At 32.8% G+C, this 19,239-nt stretch overlaps 6 protein-coding genes across 18 annotated transcripts in view; 2 read left to right on the top strand and 4 right to left on the bottom strand.

The window, feature by feature from the left end:
• LOC116433699 (uncharacterized) overlaps positions 1 to 1,394 on the bottom strand; it is a 36,879-nt gene extending 35,485 nt beyond the window's left edge. For all 4 annotated transcript variants that reach the window (XM_031992093.2, XM_031992111.2, XM_076371408.1 and 1 more), the window contains exon 1: positions 1,251 to 1,394. The gene's annotated coding sequence lies outside the window, so the exon portion shown is untranslated. The remainder of the gene's footprint in view (positions 1 to 1,250) is intronic.
• On the top strand, positions 1,347 to 14,097 carry Tom70 (translocase of outer membrane 70). 5 transcript variants are annotated; one of them, XR_004236362.2, is made up of 10 exons: positions 1,347 to 1,491; positions 10,927 to 11,255; positions 11,478 to 11,651; positions 11,878 to 12,085; positions 12,165 to 12,306; positions 12,393 to 12,744; positions 12,851 to 13,075; positions 13,155 to 13,378; positions 13,445 to 13,702; positions 13,791 to 14,097. XR_004236362.2 is itself a non-coding variant. In XM_076371418.1 (9 exons), exons 1-9 carry the CDS (start codon positions 1,383 to 1,385, stop codon positions 13,614 to 13,616), a joined length of 1,935 nt encoding a protein of 644 aa, XP_076227533.1. In that variant the 5' UTR covers positions 1,347 to 1,382; the 3' UTR covers positions 13,617 to 14,097. The 5 variants fall into 5 exon arrangements, 3 of the variants coding, with proteins under 3 accessions (XP_076227533.1, XP_031848087.1, XP_031848082.1); XR_004236361.2 differs by having other exon boundaries at positions 13,445 to 13,711; XM_076371418.1 differs by having other exon boundaries at positions 13,445 to 14,097.
• senju (UDP-galactose transporter senju) lies at positions 2,060 to 4,401 on the bottom strand. Its single transcript, XM_031992376.2, is given in 6 exon segments — positions 2,060 to 2,850; positions 2,853 to 3,074; positions 3,148 to 3,287; positions 3,638 to 3,684; positions 3,760 to 3,874; positions 4,191 to 4,401. Coding segments are annotated over 6 exon segments (1,107 nt in total). The 5' UTR covers positions 4,279 to 4,401; the 3' UTR covers positions 2,060 to 2,355.
• On the bottom strand, positions 6,518 to 10,822 carry TBC1D23 (TBC1 domain family member 23). 4 transcript variants are annotated; one of them, XM_031992168.2, is made up of 11 exons: positions 10,448 to 10,653; positions 10,332 to 10,379; positions 9,773 to 10,004; positions 9,051 to 9,271; positions 8,628 to 8,832; positions 8,306 to 8,542; positions 7,846 to 8,221; positions 7,567 to 7,780; positions 7,187 to 7,498; positions 6,967 to 7,099; positions 6,518 to 6,886 (listed from the first exon to the last, which is right to left on the bottom strand). In XM_031992168.2, the coding sequence occupies exons 3-11, from the start codon at positions 9,799 to 9,801 to the stop codon at positions 6,613 to 6,615; spliced, it is 2,001 nt and encodes a 666-aa protein (XP_031848028.1). In that variant the 5' UTR covers positions 9,802 to 10,004; positions 10,332 to 10,379; positions 10,448 to 10,653; the 3' UTR covers positions 6,518 to 6,612. The 4 variants fall into 4 exon arrangements, with proteins under 4 accessions (XP_031848028.1, XP_031848039.1, XP_076227531.1 ...); XM_031992179.2 differs by lacking the exons at positions 10,332 to 10,379; positions 10,448 to 10,653 and adding an exon at positions 10,694 to 10,822; XM_076371416.1 differs by lacking the exons at positions 10,332 to 10,379; positions 10,448 to 10,653 and having other exon boundaries at positions 9,773 to 10,237.
• Positions 13,614 to 19,204, bottom strand: Alg7 (Alg7 dolichyl-phosphate N-acetylglucosaminephosphotransferase). Of its 2 annotated transcripts, XR_004236372.2 has the most exons (8): positions 19,028 to 19,204; positions 18,815 to 18,929; positions 18,279 to 18,724; positions 15,134 to 15,322; positions 14,994 to 15,064; positions 14,749 to 14,912; positions 14,466 to 14,655; positions 13,614 to 14,029 (listed from the first exon to the last, which is right to left on the bottom strand). XR_004236372.2 is itself a non-coding variant. In XM_031992320.2 (7 exons), exons 1-7 carry the CDS (start codon positions 19,195 to 19,197, stop codon positions 14,590 to 14,592), a joined length of 1,221 nt encoding a protein of 406 aa, XP_031848180.1. In that variant the 5' UTR covers positions 19,198 to 19,204; the 3' UTR covers positions 13,614 to 14,589. The 2 variants fall into 2 exon arrangements, 1 of the variants encoding a protein (XP_031848180.1); XM_031992320.2 differs by having other exon boundaries at positions 13,614 to 14,655.
• On the top strand, positions 15,740 to 18,014 carry Mgat3 (beta-1,4-mannosyl-glycoprotein 4-beta-N-acetylglucosaminyltransferase). 2 transcript variants are annotated; one of them, XM_031992296.2, is made up of 3 exons: positions 15,740 to 16,053; positions 16,333 to 16,618; positions 16,735 to 18,014. In XM_031992296.2, exons 2-3 carry the CDS (start codon positions 16,460 to 16,462, stop codon positions 17,860 to 17,862), a joined length of 1,287 nt encoding a protein of 428 aa, XP_031848156.1. In that variant the 5' UTR covers positions 15,740 to 16,053; positions 16,333 to 16,459; the 3' UTR covers positions 17,863 to 18,014. The 2 variants fall into 2 exon arrangements, with proteins under 2 accessions (XP_031848156.1, XP_031848166.1); XM_031992306.2 differs by lacking the exon at positions 15,740 to 16,053 and adding an exon at positions 16,060 to 16,232.
• Positions 19,205 to 19,239: the final 35 nt, after the last annotated feature.

Here is a 19,239-nt window from a genome sequence, read left to right as displayed (position 1 = left end):
CAAATTATGCAAGATATTTCGTTATGTTAATTGCAAAAACTATCATTGACATTTCATCGGAAAATAATGAATATTTATTGAGAAGAATATTCTCGATAAGGGTTAACGTAAAAATCTTCATCGCGAGTCTCACTCGTCATCGTACGGCATGGGGTTGAACCGTATTAGAAATCTTCGCCTCGTGTCCGATACGACACCGTATGGCAAGGGGTTAACAGAAACGGGGGGGGGGGGGGGGAAGGGAGGGGAAAAAAGCTGAGAAAGAATCGAGGCAAAGTCGTGGGGTTTATCATCAAATCTCGCGACACGAACCCCGCATAAAAGTAAGTAGTACACACGAAACGCGATTGCATAATCCAAAGAAAACGTGCGTGCGTATAGAAACCTGGTTGTAGAAGGGGTTGTCCTCCTACGAGGCCGTATGGGGTGACCACATTACCCGTCGCATTTAAGTCAATGGCGTGAACAACTTTTCCGCTTAAGTGCCGTGTTCCCTTACAACGGATTTCTCGGTTGACGATCGAATCGGTCGATCGATCGATCGAAATAGGTTATGTACTACCAGTAAAATTGATTCTCGGATTAAACCTTAACACTTCGATTGCCAAGTAAAAGCTCATCGAAACTCGTAAGCAGTCGAAATAGTTTTCCCACTAAAACAGAAACTAAAAAGTCGAAATTCTTTATAACGGTTGCTCCACTGCCTTCCTTATATTTTGTGTATCCAAGAAAATTCGATTCGTCGGATACGTTACTAAGAAAATGAATGTTTCAGTTTGTGTAAAAAATGGTGTCACCCGAATTTGGGTGACGTGGCAGTTGAAGTATTAAACGGGATGTCGAATCGAGATTCAAATTGAATTTCGAACGGCAGAGTAATCGATTGTTTCGATTTTCCCTTCGTTTGGCGCTCTTTCATTTATACTCGTCACGTGATCGTTAGGCGTTACACACATCAGCGTGAATGTTTAAGTTGATTCAAAACGTCGTACGTGAAGCTCTAATAGGAATTATCTGATATAGTCTATACATGGTTTATTTATTTATTTATTTGTTGCATCGATATGCGAGGTTATATAATTTTGTCATTGGTGTCAATAAATTTTTAGATTATTATGATTAGAATGAAGCCAACGGGTAGAATTTGTATTTGTAGAATGGTTATTTTCAACGTGACGTTGAATTCTACGAGTTTGAGGTATGATCTCATTGTAAATTATAATATTCGTGGAAATATGCAATTGACTTACCCGGTGGTTGTGCATGGGAGAACCGGTATTCTTGTTCGGTATAATTGATGCACGTATCACGATCGTCGCATTTGTAAACCAGTCGTTCGAGTCACCAGCAACTTTTGTTTCACTTGTCACATCGTACGTTCGATGACAATTAATAGAACAACGGGGAGAACGAATTCAAAGCGAAATTCACGCGACGACAGCCGACATGTGACTGCCGCCAGTTGGTTCTACGGGCAAGGTGGTTTTGCAGGTAAGTACTATCGACCACCCTCTCCCCACTTCTCTAAAAATCGTTTCACATAGTCACTATATTCTAATCACCATCAAAGTTGCGAATAAGTACTGTATTCCCCCATAAGGATTAATTAGACCAGCGGCGCGAGGAATATATTATTAACCTCTCACGACGTCGACGTGATCGGTTCATCAACACCGGCGAGTCAAAATTTTCCCGCCAATTAAAATTCTGACACGACGCAGAGTCGAATTCGATCTGAATCGATTGCAATATTTCACTATTTTAAATTGAATTCGAAAACTGAAATTGCTTGAATAATATGTTCACTGATAATGCTTGTAAACGTTGGAGTAGGATACAATATTATTTTCTGAAAAATTGATTATTCTAACGGTCCGCCCGTATATTCGATCAACAATATTATTAAGGATAACGTACCGTTATCACCATGTGCAAATATGAATAATATATTTCTAATTTTTTGCAAATGGAATTTAACGTATATACAAAAAGTCAGTTTCAGAGGGTTTGTATTTTTTTTCTAAATATAATAATAGATCATTTAAGCATAACATTTATATTTGTCTATATTAAAATATATTTTATAAATAAAACAGAAGTTCTTAGATTAAATATATAAAGTACAATTGTAATAAATAAAGTTTATATTATTCATAAATAGTTCCATGTCCAATAAATATTTACTAAGAAAATTAATCAATTGTATGTAATTTGTACATATAATTCAATAATACATTATCTGTGTACAATAGTGAGACATAGAATGAACACATAAATAATAAAACTCCATTAAGTAAAATGCCTTCGACATTATTTACACAGCAATGGAAAGATACTTAATCTAAATCACTTTCATTAAACTGGGCTATTAGCCTTTAACAGACTGTCTTTGGTCCTAACGTTTTGCACTGGATTTTGTGAATACAATATAACTGCATAACTCACCATACCAATAGAAATCACTGTATTCATTTGAATAGGAATACTGAAGATTAACCAACATAAAACTGCAGTGAACACCAGCTCCAGTGCACTGGCGAATGTTTTCAATATAGAGTTTAAGCTTTTCAGAAAGAAACTTGTAATTATTCCAACTGCTGTATTGTTGAGCATGATCATAATTACTTTTGGTTGCAATAATATACTAGGATGAACATTACTAAACATGTCCGAGGAATTACTTCCTGATACATATAGTCCTACAAATACTGTGACATTACAAAAGATACTATCAATGTACATAAATACATTTTGTACAAAAATATTAATATTTGCCCCTTGTTCTTTAAGAAGGTATTCATTGTACACCCCAGCTAAGCAGGAGCAAATCATCTGAAAATATTCAAATGTTCAGATTGAATTTTACTGAACACACCTGTATATATATTACCATATATATGACGGAAAATTAAATATACCTGTAGAAATACAAGAATTACACTACTAGTTAAATTAATTTTGGCACTGAATATATCAACACCAAAATCCAAGTCTACATGTTTCACCATGCACCCAATGGTTAATATTATTAATGAAAACCATTGTTTTATCGATAGTTTTTTATTAAAAACGACCTAAAAAGAAGTAACATTGTTAGAAAATATTTTTACTTCATTGTAAATCACAAGATAATTCTCAGAGATATACCTGGAAAATAATTCCTGTCATGACAACACGAAATTGTAATAGTAGATAATAAGTTGTTGGGTCAAATGCAGCCAAATTGATAAATGCTAGATTATTGTATAGGCAATATAAAAATGCAGGTATCATGTATAGTAGTAGCACTGAAACAAAAGACAATGTTAATTATATTAACAATTATTTTATATTCATACTTTCTTGATAAATAATTGCTTTTAAACTATTATTACAAGAAACAAATTACTAAGAATCGTTAAATAACAATGCAAAATTAAATTTACTTTGATTGTTCACAAAGTGTTTTTTTTGCATTCTGAGAATTCAAATTATTAACTTATCTTATCTCTTCCTTTGCTTACTCTACATGCAAAGATAATTTTGAAATGTTGAACAAACGACAATTTCTTCTTATACAATAAAATTTCCAATTGAGAATAGCACAATTAAATTCACTATTTAATCAATCTTACATCTACAGAGAATATTCATTTACCTCCTTTATTGCCTGTGATTTCTTGGCAAAGACTTTTGATGCTATTGCTAAAAATAAAACAGTTATTAAATGACCCAAACTCAAAACTTAGATAAATCGCATAATTTAATTGTGTCACTTACTCTTTGCAATACAATATTATTGAAGCAATCAATTTCAGCATTTCTGTCATTAATACTACCATAACAATACTGTATTCATACTGCCCATTTTTCTGTGACCAAGTTACAATAATACCTGAAACGAAAATAATTACTTTTCCATATAATTCACCTGTTAAAAATAAGTTTAAAATAAATAATGAAATATTGCTTAATAAAAATTCATAACAATGTCGGCAATTGTACTTTCACGTAGATGTGAAACCGGTAAAATATTATTACGTATTGTCAAAGACAATTTAATTAAATTTTTAATTCATTTCTCTTTATTTCATCGGCATGATTGTTTATTATTTTTTACCGTTTATTACATAAAGATTGCTCGAATAAAACAATGATTGAATCAATGTAGAATAAGAACGAAACAGAATACTTAACCACAAAAATATTACCTTGATTCACAAAAAGGGCCATATAAGAAATAAAGATAACAAGGCTCCATCTTCCTGGAAACAGTTCTCCCCAATTTATAGTTCCCATTAGATACTTTTTTAGTTAATATTATTACGTTAAAAATGTACACATTCGTGGTGTACGTATCATGGCAGTTTGTGTTGGGTACTGCCTCCTCGAAGAGCCCGATACAGACTGATATCATGAACGCTAATCAAATATGTGTCACATGATTTTTATGTTTTTTAGTATCAGTCAACTAAATTAGTTTTACCGTCATCGTGAAACTCATTACACAACTAGGAACAGCTAGGAATATTAAAATTATAAATAAAATCTTATCAACTTTTACATCTGGATTATATGAAACATTAAAATAGTGATTAAAATATTAAATATTGGATGAGAGAAATTAGAAAAAAAAAAGAAAATACTATTTTTCTGTAAGATATAACAGCAAATATAATTATAGATTTTTTATTTTTACAATTTCTTAAAAATACATATCATTTAAACGAATTTGTAATGTGTTACATAAAATTTATTTACATGTACAACTGAAAACTTGAAGTGCTTTACAGTACTCTACAATTGTTTTTAAATTTCTATGAAGTTCCTTTAGTCAACAACTATCCCACTGTTTATGCTTATCGATCACTGTGGAAGCACATAAATAGAAAATTTTCTATTTTTACACTGAATTTGTTATTGTATATTATTAAATATGGTACAGATTATTATTATTACAAGTATTAACAATGTTGGTAGTATCTACAAGGTTTAAAGTTCCGATAAGTTACTAAACATGGATCAAACTATTCTTAAATAATCTGAAACACAGTAATGATACAAGTGTACCTTATAATAATCCTAATCATAACGTAGTAACAAAGTTGTGATCATATAAAAAAATGTATTGATAATTTATACAGAAACGTACTATTATTGCGAACGGTATTGTCCCGAATTACATAACTGTGTGCAGTACAGAACTTATATTGTAATAGAAATTTTTTTTTTAAATATGTACCTGATAATGTATTTTTAGTAATTAATTCATGAAGAATTATGCCACGTAATTATTTTATAACATATATGTCAGCGAGAGAGAATTTGTTTTACGAATTGTACACATATTTTGAAAAATGGTAAATGGTAAACTTTAAAAATTCTTCGAAATATAATCAGGCAGTGTAATAGGTATGCCTGCAAAATGATGATATTGTTATTTTCTCCGTATATTTTGTACCTTTTGTAAATGTTGTATAAAGACAAGTATTGCAAGACTATATTCTATAAAATGCAATTATAACCATTTATATGCAATGTTCCTCGAATTATATTAGATTAGGACCAATCATCAGTTCGTTATAATGTATAGAGATATATATATATATATATATATATATATATATATATATATATATATATATATATATATATATCAATGTATGTTGAAAATGCTGTATCAGCTTGTAATTCAAAGAATGCATGAATTATTAATGTCCACATATATACGAATTATTAATATCACACAGTAGACAAGCTGAGCCATAAGATACAGACCACAAATATCTCGGATAAATTTAACAATGTAATAAACTGTGTAAGGCTTCCAGTTCGTTTCCTGCCATTGTAAACTTCGAAGTTTTTAATATTAATTCAAGCTTGTGATACACAGTAGAATTTATCTTAATGTAAATTCAATTCTTCAGCCTTATACATTTTCCTTTTTTTTTTACATTTTCAAATTCATTAAAGACAGTCAAGTGTTCCACTTCTCATGACTCACTCTGTACAGAGGAATCAACAATATTCTTAGTTCATGGCACAATTACATTATATTCCATTCTATATATTCATAACAATGAACAATTTGCAGAGTTCGCTAGCCATTCCATTCTTTTTGTAATAAGGCCACCGTTCAGCCACGTATGAAATAAAAACTAAATTCAAAATGATCAACGTTCATTTGAATGTTGTTATAACAAAAAAAAATGCGACAAATGCAATCCCGTTGAAGTCGTATGTTTTTAAAAATCTTTTAAAAAAATATATGAAAATCTATAAGCGTTAATTCGTGTAAACAATGACTCAATACAATCAACGGAATCTCGTGAACCATTTGTAAATCATATTTGGCCGTATTATCATTGATGACACCGTATTAATGAGTTCTATGTATGACACGCTCGAGTTAAAATCTTTCTCTACAGACTTTCATTATTAAATACATTAATGTGACACGTTGTGTATATAGTACCATTTAATTAAGAACATCGTGATCGGTTAAATGAATAAAAGAATTTCTTCGTTCTCACATTGATCGGTGAAAAACATCTCTTTTCAAAATAAATCGGATCTTATCTGTACATATTGTATTTAAATCAACGTGCATGACTGTTATAAAATTCTTAAACATTAATTGTTTGTTTCCAATTGTTTCAGGATCTGTTCCGTGATCAATTTAGTAGCCTCGGTCGCATAAGGAATAAGAAATTTATCCATGTCCGAAATGACCGTATCATTGTACTGCGTTGTACCGTACTTAAACGTGATCAAATCCGAGTTTCGCTTTCTAGACGTTATCTTAACAATACTTGTCAACGGACGCTTGACAATTACATGCGCTGCGCCTTTTCGTTCTGGTATTTCCCGGAGTACAATAAGATGAGTGTCAGTAACCAAAAGTATACTGAAAACAAAAACACGTGTAAAACGTTAAAAGAAAATGTTAACTTCTTTTTCCTAGTTTCCTAGTTTTAAAACATTCACCTATCACAGAGATCTCTATTCACTTTCACTTCTTGGCATTTAAAGGAATGTAATAATTTTGGATCTTTCATCCATTGTTGAATGGACACCACTTCGACAGGTTCTTCGCTTTCATGGTTTGTCATTACCATATCTGTAATATATAATATTTTTTTCATACGAATATTTATCTAAGAACATCATAATTCACTACGCATTACGTGTAAAAAGTAACACCCACCTGATTCCTGGTCATCGTCTATGCTGAATACAGGAGCCGTCTTTTTTTGCCGCTTAGTATACTCTGGGTCTTTACCATTCCTATTTTCCATGTTATTATGAACACTTGCTGATGGATTAACAATATAATCGAACAACTTCCCTTTCACTTTCTTTATCTTCCCGAAGAAGTCAGAATTGTTATTCTTGACTTTGGCAGGACTTGTTTCGTTAGAATTCGTTTCGGATAAATTGGTGTTGCAAACTAAACAGTGCTGCGAATTGTGATCGACGAGACTAGAAACAACTTCATCACCAAAGTATTCGTGTATGGCTGAAATTAAATGGAATACGTTTGCAATGAATTCGTGGGGTCACCGATGTTAATCAAGTTTTTCTCACCTTGATATCCTGATGTAACCATGCTAACATACTGAGTGTGCTTCTGCAAAAAAGATGCGACTACCATGTGAGTGTAACGATCTTCTTCTTGCCTGCCACTTCCTAAGAAACAAAGGTGTTCACCACCTGCTTGCGATCCAACAGCTAGTGCTTGTCGTTGTGCCTGCAACAATCCTTGCACTGCTGTGGCGAATGCAGCTGGTTCTTGTAACATCTGAAATGTGATTCTCGGATTTTAATAACATATTAATAAATTGAAAGGTACAAAAAGAAACATACCAAATTACAATCTAAGTGAAACGCAGTCGGCAAGTGTCCTGCATTGTATTGCTCGGCAGGTCTGCAGTCGACTAAAAAAAATCTAACTGATTCAACAGAGGTGTTAGGTACGGACGGACTTTCAATAGAATTTTCAACTAATTCTTGAGCTGATACAGGCAAGCATAGCGCGTGCGATATATATTTCTCATCAAAACCTTCACCAAACATAATAGGATATAAATCCTGTTTAAAAGAGGCTGGCGTTTTCATCGCGTAATATTGTGCCAAAGAGCAAAAATCTGTTACATCCTCCGCTTCTAGAGCACAAGGCATAGCAGCTATTGCATCTATTATGCTTTGCTTATCGTTGTCTTTCATACTTAAAATTTGCTCCCTGTACAAAACAGTAAAGTAAGTATTATATACATACTTTTCTAATAAGAATGCAGTACGTGTATTTAAGTTTCATATATCCTACCTAGCGTTTATGACCATAATGAGCGAAAGAAATAACATGAAAAATGGATCAGCCTGCATGAAATATAAATCCCACATTGTACAAACAGCTGGTAGTGAACAGACACCAGCGAAAAGAGTAGTTACCCATCCTTTCGTATATTGATCTGGTGAGACTCTTTTCGTGTCTAAGAAAGAACATAATTCTGGTTCGTGATAAAGTAATAATAATCTTAATACAGAACTATAGGTTTCACCTCTGAAAATATAAAAATAGAGTAGTTTCGTTAATTAAGTTTAGGAAACACTTACTTTAATAACAGTAATCTTTTGATGTACTATACCTAGGAATATAAATGTCTATTATAGCCTCAAATAAATTATATGTTGCACTGCGAGGAAGTTTTAAAGCTATTAAAGGGCCTAACAACTCTAGCCATCCATTTCCTCTTTTATATTGTTTCACTTTACTTTTACAATAAAATGTTAAAATAGACTCTAAATCAGAAACAACAGATACTTTATCCTCATCGTCGTTTCCCAACTTTGCTGCAATAAACATATTACAATTGTAGAATCTTCATTAATCAACAATATATTTTACTTGATGTAACAAAAGTAAAACTTTAAGGTGAAGCAAGGTGTTTGATTTTGGTTTGAGAAGTGTATCAATAAGATAAGGTTCAACGTGTTCCATATTGTAAAGATAAGAATATGTACATATATGTGTAAATGCAATTCTGTCGAACTGTAACATTTCAACTTACCAACCAATTGTTCGCAATCGTCTCGAATAATATTTTGTTCAGGTAAATCGAAGACTTCATTAAAGTGACTCAATTGATTGCCACGATCAATAACATCTAAGCAAGCTTGCCACACGTCTGGCCTTAAATTTGTAGGTACTGCCTGTCCCTTACAAATCGCATATATATCAGATGCTGATGGTGCCTCCGTATCAAGCAAAGCTGCTTCTAGTTCCAAAACCCTAAAATATTAAAATCTGGTAAGTATAATGCATTAATTCATTTAGCAAATTCTCTTATTTACATTATGCTCTTTTATATTAAAATCACTTAGCATAAATTACAATAGCCATTCCATTACTTCTTCATAATACAACATTTGCATAAGGTAATTAACTAAACATCTGCAACTATATAAAACAAGCCGAAGAGAATATTAAATAGATTTTATAAAACTGTCAGTTGAATGGTACTTTTTAATCAACAAAAAAAGTATTTAGAAAACTAAACAATACGTGGAATTTGTACATAGTAATATGTAGATTCGATTATTTTTAGTACTTTAATGTTTTCTACTATTCAAGGAAAAGTGACATTAAAAATTTGTTGCACAAAGTCGAATCCAGTACAAACATTTAGACGACTGTTCGTGTCCGTATATTAATTAATGATAATTCAAGAAGAATAGAAACATGGAACAACAGAATTTGAAAAATGTGACGAAACTATTCGAATTAGCTCACCAGGTGTTTTCATCTTCCTGTAGTGCCATTTTGGTAAACGTCACACTCTTATCGAGATGTGTATTAAATAACGAACGTTACATGTAAATTACAATTTCCTACAACGGAACGAATCTTCCAAATTGCTTAGCATTCTTCGAAAGATATCGTCGTTCTTACGACATTTCTCGTGGTTTCCGTTCACTTTGAAGTCCGTTAATCTATAGATATTACCCGAGACAAACCTCTGCTCCTGTTGACAGACCGTTGCCATCTTTTCAAAGAAAGTTTTGTACATGCGCGAAAAGAACCCGCGAATATCGGACGTCCAGATCATATCTGATTAACACTTCCGTAGCAACGGAACTAATAAACGTATTCATACTAAACGAGTAACATTACATAAATGAAATTATTTAACGCTAATCAGTTAAATAATACCAAGATCTTCCGTCCCGTAAGGGCGTTGGTAAAAAAATACTTGATCAAATATACTAGGCGCTCGTTACAAAAATTACACTGACCATAGAAACTATTTTTATTAATAATATAAAAAATAGAATATAATAATCGCTCTTACACGTATGTAAGAGGTGCGTAGGTACGTTTCCCAACTTCTATCGTCTTCCTTGAGAACATTAAGAATGTTCAATAATATAATAATAAAAATACATGCTTAAACGATCATTTATTTACTTTCAATTTATGAATATTCTTCATATCATTTCCTTTTTATATTGACGTCATTATTAGCATAAAACTCGACGAAATCTTGTCAAATCAGAAGTCGAAAGTTCAAATGAATCGATTGCTAAGAAAATAGAGAGGGACAGCGCTGTGTGATTCTTGCCATAGAATCTCGCATTGCAGATAGGAAGTCATGTTCTTGTAACGTTCTTGGGCCGACACGAGTGAATGGATTCAGCGGTACAGATTACTCACAGAACATGCATGACTTGCAACTGCCGATAAATGTGATAAGTATTATCACAGACGAGGTTTGAACGCATATCCTTTGCTACGGCACTACGGTACGTGTGCTTCGTGCGACGGTATAAATGCGAACTAAACTTATTCACATGATCAAAGACTGTCAGAGACGTTCATTTGCAAGTGTATCGTTGTGGCCTTTCCGCATGGTCGTTCGACTTCATGTTAGTTTTCACTGTTTGCAGTTGTGCCGGCTCGATTTTGGGGAAAACGTGAAAGAGAGATAACTCGTAACAGTAACAGGCATTCGAGGATTAACAGAAAAATGACGGGTGCAAGTGGCGCGAGCAGCATAACCTATGGTGCACTACCAAAATGGCAACTTGCCTTAGCCGTTGGAGCGCCGGTCGCTTTGGGCCTTGGTTATATGTATTATAGGAACAGTAACAAGACCACGCCAAAGTCGAACCGAGGTAAATTGAAGAGCAACTCGAAGAAAAATGGCACGCCAGCCGCTGACAAACAAATCTCTATTGACGTTGATTGTCCACCGAAAACTACCCCCGAACCAGAGGTTAGAGATAGTTTTATTATTATACGTTTCAATTATAATGCGTGTAATTCGAATTTGTGGGTACTTTAATAATGAATTTGATAAGTTTTAGAATGTACTGTTTCGTCACTAATATTGTCATACAGTTAAACTGTCGTATAGTTCTAAAATAAGGTCATTGTGTTCTTTGATTGCTTTCGACGCATAGTTTTCCATACATTAAATGCATTTATCATATTGCAGACAGAATTGGAAAAAGCGCAAAGATATAAGTGCGAAGGGAATACTCAGTTTAGAATAGGAAAATACGACGAGGCTATAAAGCAATATACTAAAGCAATCGACACATGTCCACCTGAAAATACAGAGGATCTTGCTACGTTTTATCAGAACAGAGCAGCTGCCTATGAACAACTGGTAATAATTTCTTGCGCAGCAATTGAATTCTTCCGTCCATGTTCATTAGTCCAAAGAAGAACTAACATAATCTTCGATAATATTGTATTAACATAAAAGAAGAGATAAGAAAATAATTTATGTGAAAACAGTTTTTGGAATATAGTTTGTTCTTTACAAGTAAAGCTTCCATAGCAATACTATTTATTGTAATATAATTATAATTATCAGTTGATATGTATTACAGAAAAAATACAGTGCTGTAAAAGTAGATTGTACAAAGGCCTTAGAATTAAAACCAAGGTATACAAAAGCCTTATTACGTAGAGCACGAGCATTAGAATGCTGCAATGATTTTGAATCAGCCTTGGAAGATGTTACAGCTGCTTGTATTTTAGAAAGCTTTTCTAATCAGAGAACATTGGAAATGGCAGACAGGGTTTTGAAGCAATTAGGTATATTTTATTATCAAATTCTTACCATTTGTTAAAATAAACCTATTTGTATGTATATAAATGACAATCCTCTTTTTAGGTAAACAACATGCAATGGAACATTTGGCAAACAAAAAATATATTATGCCTAGTAAACATCTCATTAAAAATTATATTAATAGTTTTTATAAAGATCCTGTTTTCGCATTGCTCAAAAATGCTGACAATAGTAATCTATCGCAGTATGTATTTTAATTATTAAATTATTACTATTATTATTATTATTATTGTTTCTTAATATCATCTGTAATCACTGCGTAATATTTAGAGGTTTCGCAAAGATTTTAAAATCCATGAAGGAGGAAAAATATGATAATATAATACAACTGTGCACTGAAGAACTTGGCGATTCAGAACCAGATGCAGTGCCACATGGAATGGAAATGTTTCTATTAAGAGCAACATTTTACCTTTTGCTAGGACAATATGAAACTGCTATAAAAGATTTTGATACTATTATAAACAGTGATGTTGTTTCAAAGAGTATAAAAGTGAATGCCTTTGTAAAACGAGCTTCTTCGTACATGCATTTAGAGAACCCGGAAAAGAGTTTCCATGACTTTAATATGGCTGTAGAACTTGATCCTGAATGCGGTGATATTTATTCTCATAAAGGACTGGTACAGATAACATTTAACTTACGATAAATCTATTTTCTACAATACATACAAGAAAATATTCAATATTTTTGTTATGAGATTTTATATCATTATTTTGTAACTGCAGGCAAACTTGCTGATTGAAAAAATAGAAAAAGCTAGAGAAGACTTTAAGAAAGCTGTTGATCTCAATCCTGAATTTGAAGTGGCATACGTGCACAAATGTTACGCAGACTATCACTACGGTATAATTACCAGGGACAGGGATATATCAACAGAGGCTATAATAGGTTTTGAGAAGGCTTTTGAAAAATTCCCAAGTTTCCCTGACTGTTACATCTTGTATGCTCAGGTATTAATATATTTCATCTAGTCATAGAATAATCAATATTACATTAGCCATAGCTTTAATACATTATTTATGAATGAAGATACTATCAGAAACGCAAGAGTTTCAAAAAGCAGACAGTTATCTTTCCAAAGCGATCGAGAAATATCCAGATAATGCTGCTACAGCATATGTACATAGAGGTTTATTACAATTGAAATGGGTCGGAGATGTTGATAAAGCTGTGGAATATATCAACCATGCATTGAAATTAGATAATAAATGTGAATTTGGGTATGAAACCCTAGCAACAATTGAAGTTCAAAGGTAGGTTGATTTATTCTAAAATAAACCAGTTGTATTGTCAGATTGTTAATGTTTGTTTTTCAACAGGGGAAATCTAGAAAGAGCAATAGAATTATTCGATGAAGCTTTGGCGCTGACTCGCACGACACCGGAGCTAGTGCATATTTTCGGTCTAAGAAATGCCGTGAAAACTCAGCTCGCATTGAAAGATAAATTAGGCCCGGACATACCACTGATGAATATACCGGCCGTTTCATAATTTTTCATACAATTCTACACTGACCGCACTCGGAACGTCGAATAAGCGAAATACACATGGTTACCAAAACTAAAGAATAAAATCTCGTATGTACGGTATGATTCACAGGTGTAATTTTATGAACGATTTAAAGCAGATTTCATGATAGTATAGAAATTCTTCTCACAATTGCAGAAACATGTGTATTATCTACTATTTAACTGATCTATAACGTTCGCCCCCTTTTTGGAAGAAAAATTTATTGCATGCGTTGCTGACTGATCACTGTTGTTCATCCGCTGTTTCGTTGTAACAGTTCCTTTTATAAATTCCGTCGAATGCATTTTCTGAAGTTCACGTCCGTGAACGTAAGGCTTTTGGAAAAGTACTATGTCAGTTTCTTGTTGTCCGTAAACCTCGCGATTGTGAAATTCCTATGTACAATATTTATTATTTATCTGTATTGTGAACTATTACGTTAAATACATTTAAATGATACAAGGATGCTCACAATTTTTTTGTAATATTTAGGAAAGTATGCATATATACATACATACATATGTACACACACGCGTATTGCCGACGATAAAGGAATCCTTGAAACAACTGCTGCAATTTACTTATAATATATAATAATTTATTGATCATTGTAATTGTGAGTCTGACATTGTATTTTATATTACTTTGTATATAATGCATATAAAACATTTTTAACAGAACCATGTAAAATTTATGTATATACATATATGTGTATATATATATATGTATTTCTTTTATATATACTTTTCGTGTATATGTATATATACATATGTATGTATGATCTTGAAAGTATATGTACATCTAAAAATTCTTGTACAAAAGATATCTCACAAAACAGTGTATCGCTTTGCTATGAAACAATATTGTAATTTTGTAGGACACTGTATATACTTTATTTTTTAACCCATTTGTTTTCATGCCTCCTTATGATGTTAATGGGTTAATATGTGCCTTTTCAAACGTCGTAGAAAATCGAAGCGAGAGGATATCTTATAACAAATGCTAATAAACTGCTAAAAACCTGAAATATCAATGGTTTTTTAACACATTAAAATATTGTTTCTACATTTTCTTGAGGATTTAGCTGTGTCATCGAAATATTAGTAGATTTTACCTGAATCAACAACAGGATGACTGTAAGTGTAGATTCCTTAAGCGGGCCTGCTTTAGTTAATACAAAATTAATTATAGTTAAATTGTTACAAGTGACAACACCATTCTTGTCTTCTTGCCATTTCACTAAATGTAATTTCTTAAATATCCACATTACAAGTTTCCCTGAGGAGTATAAATAAATTAATTTTAAATTGAGATTAATACAAATTTCTCTAATTAATAAAACAACTTGTGTTTCCATACCAATAATACCAATATCATTTTTATTAAATACGGTATTGCTAACATTCAGTTTATCTATCTCTTTGTCATGCCTGTAAACAAATGTAAAAATAAGTATTTTCAACATTAAAGGAAAAACGGTAAATTAAAGAAGAACATACTTTGGTAATCTATGCCTGGGGCATGGTATGAAGTGAAATAATTGTGGTACGCTATAAAGGAAATTGATAACTTGTGGAATGAAAAACAATAAAGTAGTTTTGCTAAAGTGGCCAATAATGCCAACAACGGCAAATGTCATTCCTGACAAGTAACAAAATGTATCACCCACAAATACTTTTGCTGGACACCTTGAACAAAAAAAAGGCAAAATTTAAATTATCAAAGCATGCTTTCATTATTTTGGAAAAAATTCCTTACAACTATGAAGGGGACAAAAATTAAAATTTTGAAGAATATCAATCTATAATTCACTTTCTTCAACATAATGAGATCCTTAAGTAGATTAATTATGCTTCTACTCTTATAGATTAATCTAGATGCGAGTTTATAAATAATAGCAGCTTAGCGAGGAACATATTTGTGGTCGAAAATCAAATATCTACCCTGCATATTTTCTACGGATATTCGGTGAGTCGGTAGATTATGCGATTCCATTGACATTCATATTTTATAGGAATTATAGATGCTCATAATAAATAAGTAGGCGAGGTTTGAGACGCGTGCGCCTTAGAAGATGTCGTGATCGCGCTTGCCGACGGATTCGACGAAAGAGATTGCGTGGGAGAACATTCGGGCGTGGTTTTTCAACGCGTTGCGCTGCTGTTGGGAGGAGGCGGCCCGACGAGGTAGATTTCGGTAGAACGGCGGGACCTCTTGAAACGAAAGACTCGCCGCTCGGACTTCAAAGTATGTGGCATTATGAGAAAACTACTCCCGCAATTAGAAGAACATCGAAGGTTGGCTAGAAGACGCCGTTCTGTTCACCGAAGAAATTGTAAACGTGCGAACGAGGCCATTTAAGAATTAAATGGCACGTCGGAGAGCAGTGACGTCACGGTTTAAACGTCACGACTCAAAGGTATTCATATTGTCGTTAACCTCAGACTATATTATGAGTTCGTACATAAATTATATGAAGCTTGTACCAGCACCACCGCTGAACACTGAAATTAATACTGAAATTAATAATTATAAGAACAGACTTTCAACGTATACGAACCTATCTAGCTTTCACATGTTAATCATGATTCTACAGAAGTAATTGAAATTTATATTAACTAACACTGTTCGCCTTCAGTCACCGGTGAAAAGTTTTTATAGAATATATTATGAAATAATGGGAACATTTTTTTTCTAGACTTGTACGTCAACTACACACATGCTTTTGGCTAGACTTCTCTTGTAACAGAAATATTCTGTTCAAAATAAAAATTCATGGTACATAAAATGCAGAACTGACAAACTAAAAGAAAGAAGGTAGTGAGATGCAGCCCCGCCTAGATGGGAAACTGGCCTTGCTTTATACATTGTTAGTATTGCAAGTTCTTATTGTTATGATTTATGTTGCTACTACTCCACCTTCTGAACTAACTATATCGACAACTCATACTTCTGTTACATTTGTGAAATTTGAAGATGCACAGGTAAGATTTGATTGCTTATAGATTGATCTGTAGATATGAGAAGAAATTTATTTGTTTCGCAAAACAAAATGTATATATAATCTTCAAATTTTCATTTGTATTTTGTGTTAATATAGGAACCTCAAGTGCAACAGACCACTCGTAAAAAGTTTCCCATCTACCAGACAATCAATGGGGAGGTAGTGCTGAAAGATGTTAAAACTTTCACTCTGTTTGATGTATACAATCATACCATTTGTTGGAAATATGGAGTGGATAATCAGAAGATGAAAAATAGCAAAGACTTTAAGAAATGTATTTGTACTCAAGGATGGCATGGCTCAGACTGTGGTCAACCGGAAGTTGTCTGGAGGGCAATTATGGCATCTAAGCAGAATGTTCAGCTGAAACATCGTAAAACGGCTAGACGTATCATTCATACATTTTTTTTAAACGAATACAATTCAGCAATTGCAGAGGTGATAGTAGAAGAGTTATACAATGTAGTGGATCTTTTTGTAATCTGTGATTTCAGTAATGCAGAAGATAATTTTCATCATAAGCTACTTAAAGGTTTATTACAACAGGAACAGAAGAAAATTTTATATATTAATATAGCTACAAAGGTGCATAAACCATTGAGGGTAGTATCCAAATACATTTGGGAGAAAATAAAGACTGTAGTAAGAAATTTAAGAGACGACGATATTTATGTAACGACTGAATCAGAACAAGTACTGAATTCTAGGGCATTAATGTTCCTCAAGGTGTATAATGGTTGGCCACAACCTATTGGTTTTAGATTAAGATGGTCTGTTTACGGATTCTTCTGGCAACATCCACTTAAGACAACGATAACGGTCGGCGCGTGTACAATTGGATTAATGCGTGAAGTTTATCAATCCAATCCCATCATGTTGGAACAATTGGAGGGAGATTTGAGTGAAAGAGATAGTCTAGGCCTAGTAATAGGAGACTTGAATCATTATGGAGGCTGGTACTGCTATCTGTGTCAGGCACCAGCGAATATAATAAATAGCCTACATAATAAAGTTAAATCCAATGAAATTCAAATAGGGAAAACTATTGATGTACCATTCATCGAGGACCTAATAGGAAGTGGATTATGGTTAGATGGCAAAACTAATCTCCTAAGAGTCTCTAAATCTCGGGACCTCTATTTTGCGCCTGAAACAATACTTAATAATACATGGAAATACGACTGGCTAGTAGAGAATTTTTATGCTAAATTAGACTATTATTGACATATTGGTCACACCTGACTGTGATATTAACTCATACTCAATACTCAATGTAAACTATATGATATTGTATTGAATTTATATACTAAAATAATATGTTGATTATGAATTATAAATATTAAATGATTTATACGCATAAGTTATACATAAATTAAAGATCTTGAGTTATTCTTATTTAGTAAATCCTCCTTATTTTAAAAGTATTCACACTTAAGCTGAAGAATATGCTGATTTCTACATATGTTCCACCAATTGTGCTAACAATATAATCTTTGTAGGTAGTTGAGCTTTTCAGCAGTGAAATTATTTCTTCCAAATAGACAATTATTAAGTGAAAAAATATAAATTCTACATTTTTAATTTCATAGTCTTAAATGTTCATAGCACAAATATATTAATTTATTTTGTATACAACTTACCAATTAAACTTTAGCAAACCCAAGGATGTGGCTGTGTATGGAACCATAAAATATAATGAAAACAGGTGTGTTTTCCAAAGATCTCCCGATAACTCTATGATATTAAAAATGAGTATGCTTGTCGAAATCACCAAGCTTTGCCCAACTTCTAAACCATTTATTCCAGCTAATATATTTATAGCATTTGTACAGAACACTGCTAGCATTCCCATGTACAAATAATAAAATACCCATAGATCCATTGAGAAACCGAACCATGGTCTTAAAGGTTTGGGCACAATGATTATTGTAGAGTTAAAATTAATGTAATAAACCATTAAAAGTGGCAGTGAAGCAATGGTTGGCAGCAATAATTTGTGACGCCAACGAAGATCCAAAACATCATCGGCAAAGCCCAGAAGCAACATACAACAAATTGAAAGTAGGGCAGCCAAAAATTCCATGAACTGTAATCGAAATTTGTGCACAAAAATGCTCGTAAACTGTCTATTAAACTATAATATTAAGCTGTATATCTAAAATTATTCTTTCCATACCTCGTTATGAGGAAAATTAATATCACTGAACATATAATCTGTAAATGGTACAGGAATAAATAGAAAGAGCGTTACAAGAAAGATACAACCACTAACAACACCCAATGCCTCCGGCCTGTAAAAGAATTTTCAATGTACAAATTACCTGCACACTGTCCAGTGAAGAGAAGCAAGACACACGTGAATATCGTGTGATATCAGGTTCTAACTTACACTTTCTCACCGCTACTTTTATTCATGTCGATTCCGTATAGGTTAGCTTTAATAAACATATCTTTTATTCGCGGTATTAAACGTACGGTTAAAAAATACGCAACACACGACATCACTAAATTTATGAATAATGGAAAAAGAGATTTCCAAATGTCGTCGTTATGCTTCATGTCAGATAATTTTGAAAAAACCGGTTTGAAAAGCAGAAAAAA

Source organism: Nomia melanderi, chromosome 10, assembly GCF_051020985.1.
Source record: "Nomia melanderi isolate GNS246 chromosome 10, iyNomMela1, whole genome shotgun sequence".
Taxonomy (NCBI): domain Eukaryota; kingdom Metazoa; phylum Arthropoda; class Insecta; order Hymenoptera; family Halictidae; genus Nomia; species Nomia melanderi.
Note: the sequence above shows the minus strand (reverse complement) of the source record. Positions and strands in the feature narration are given on the sequence as shown.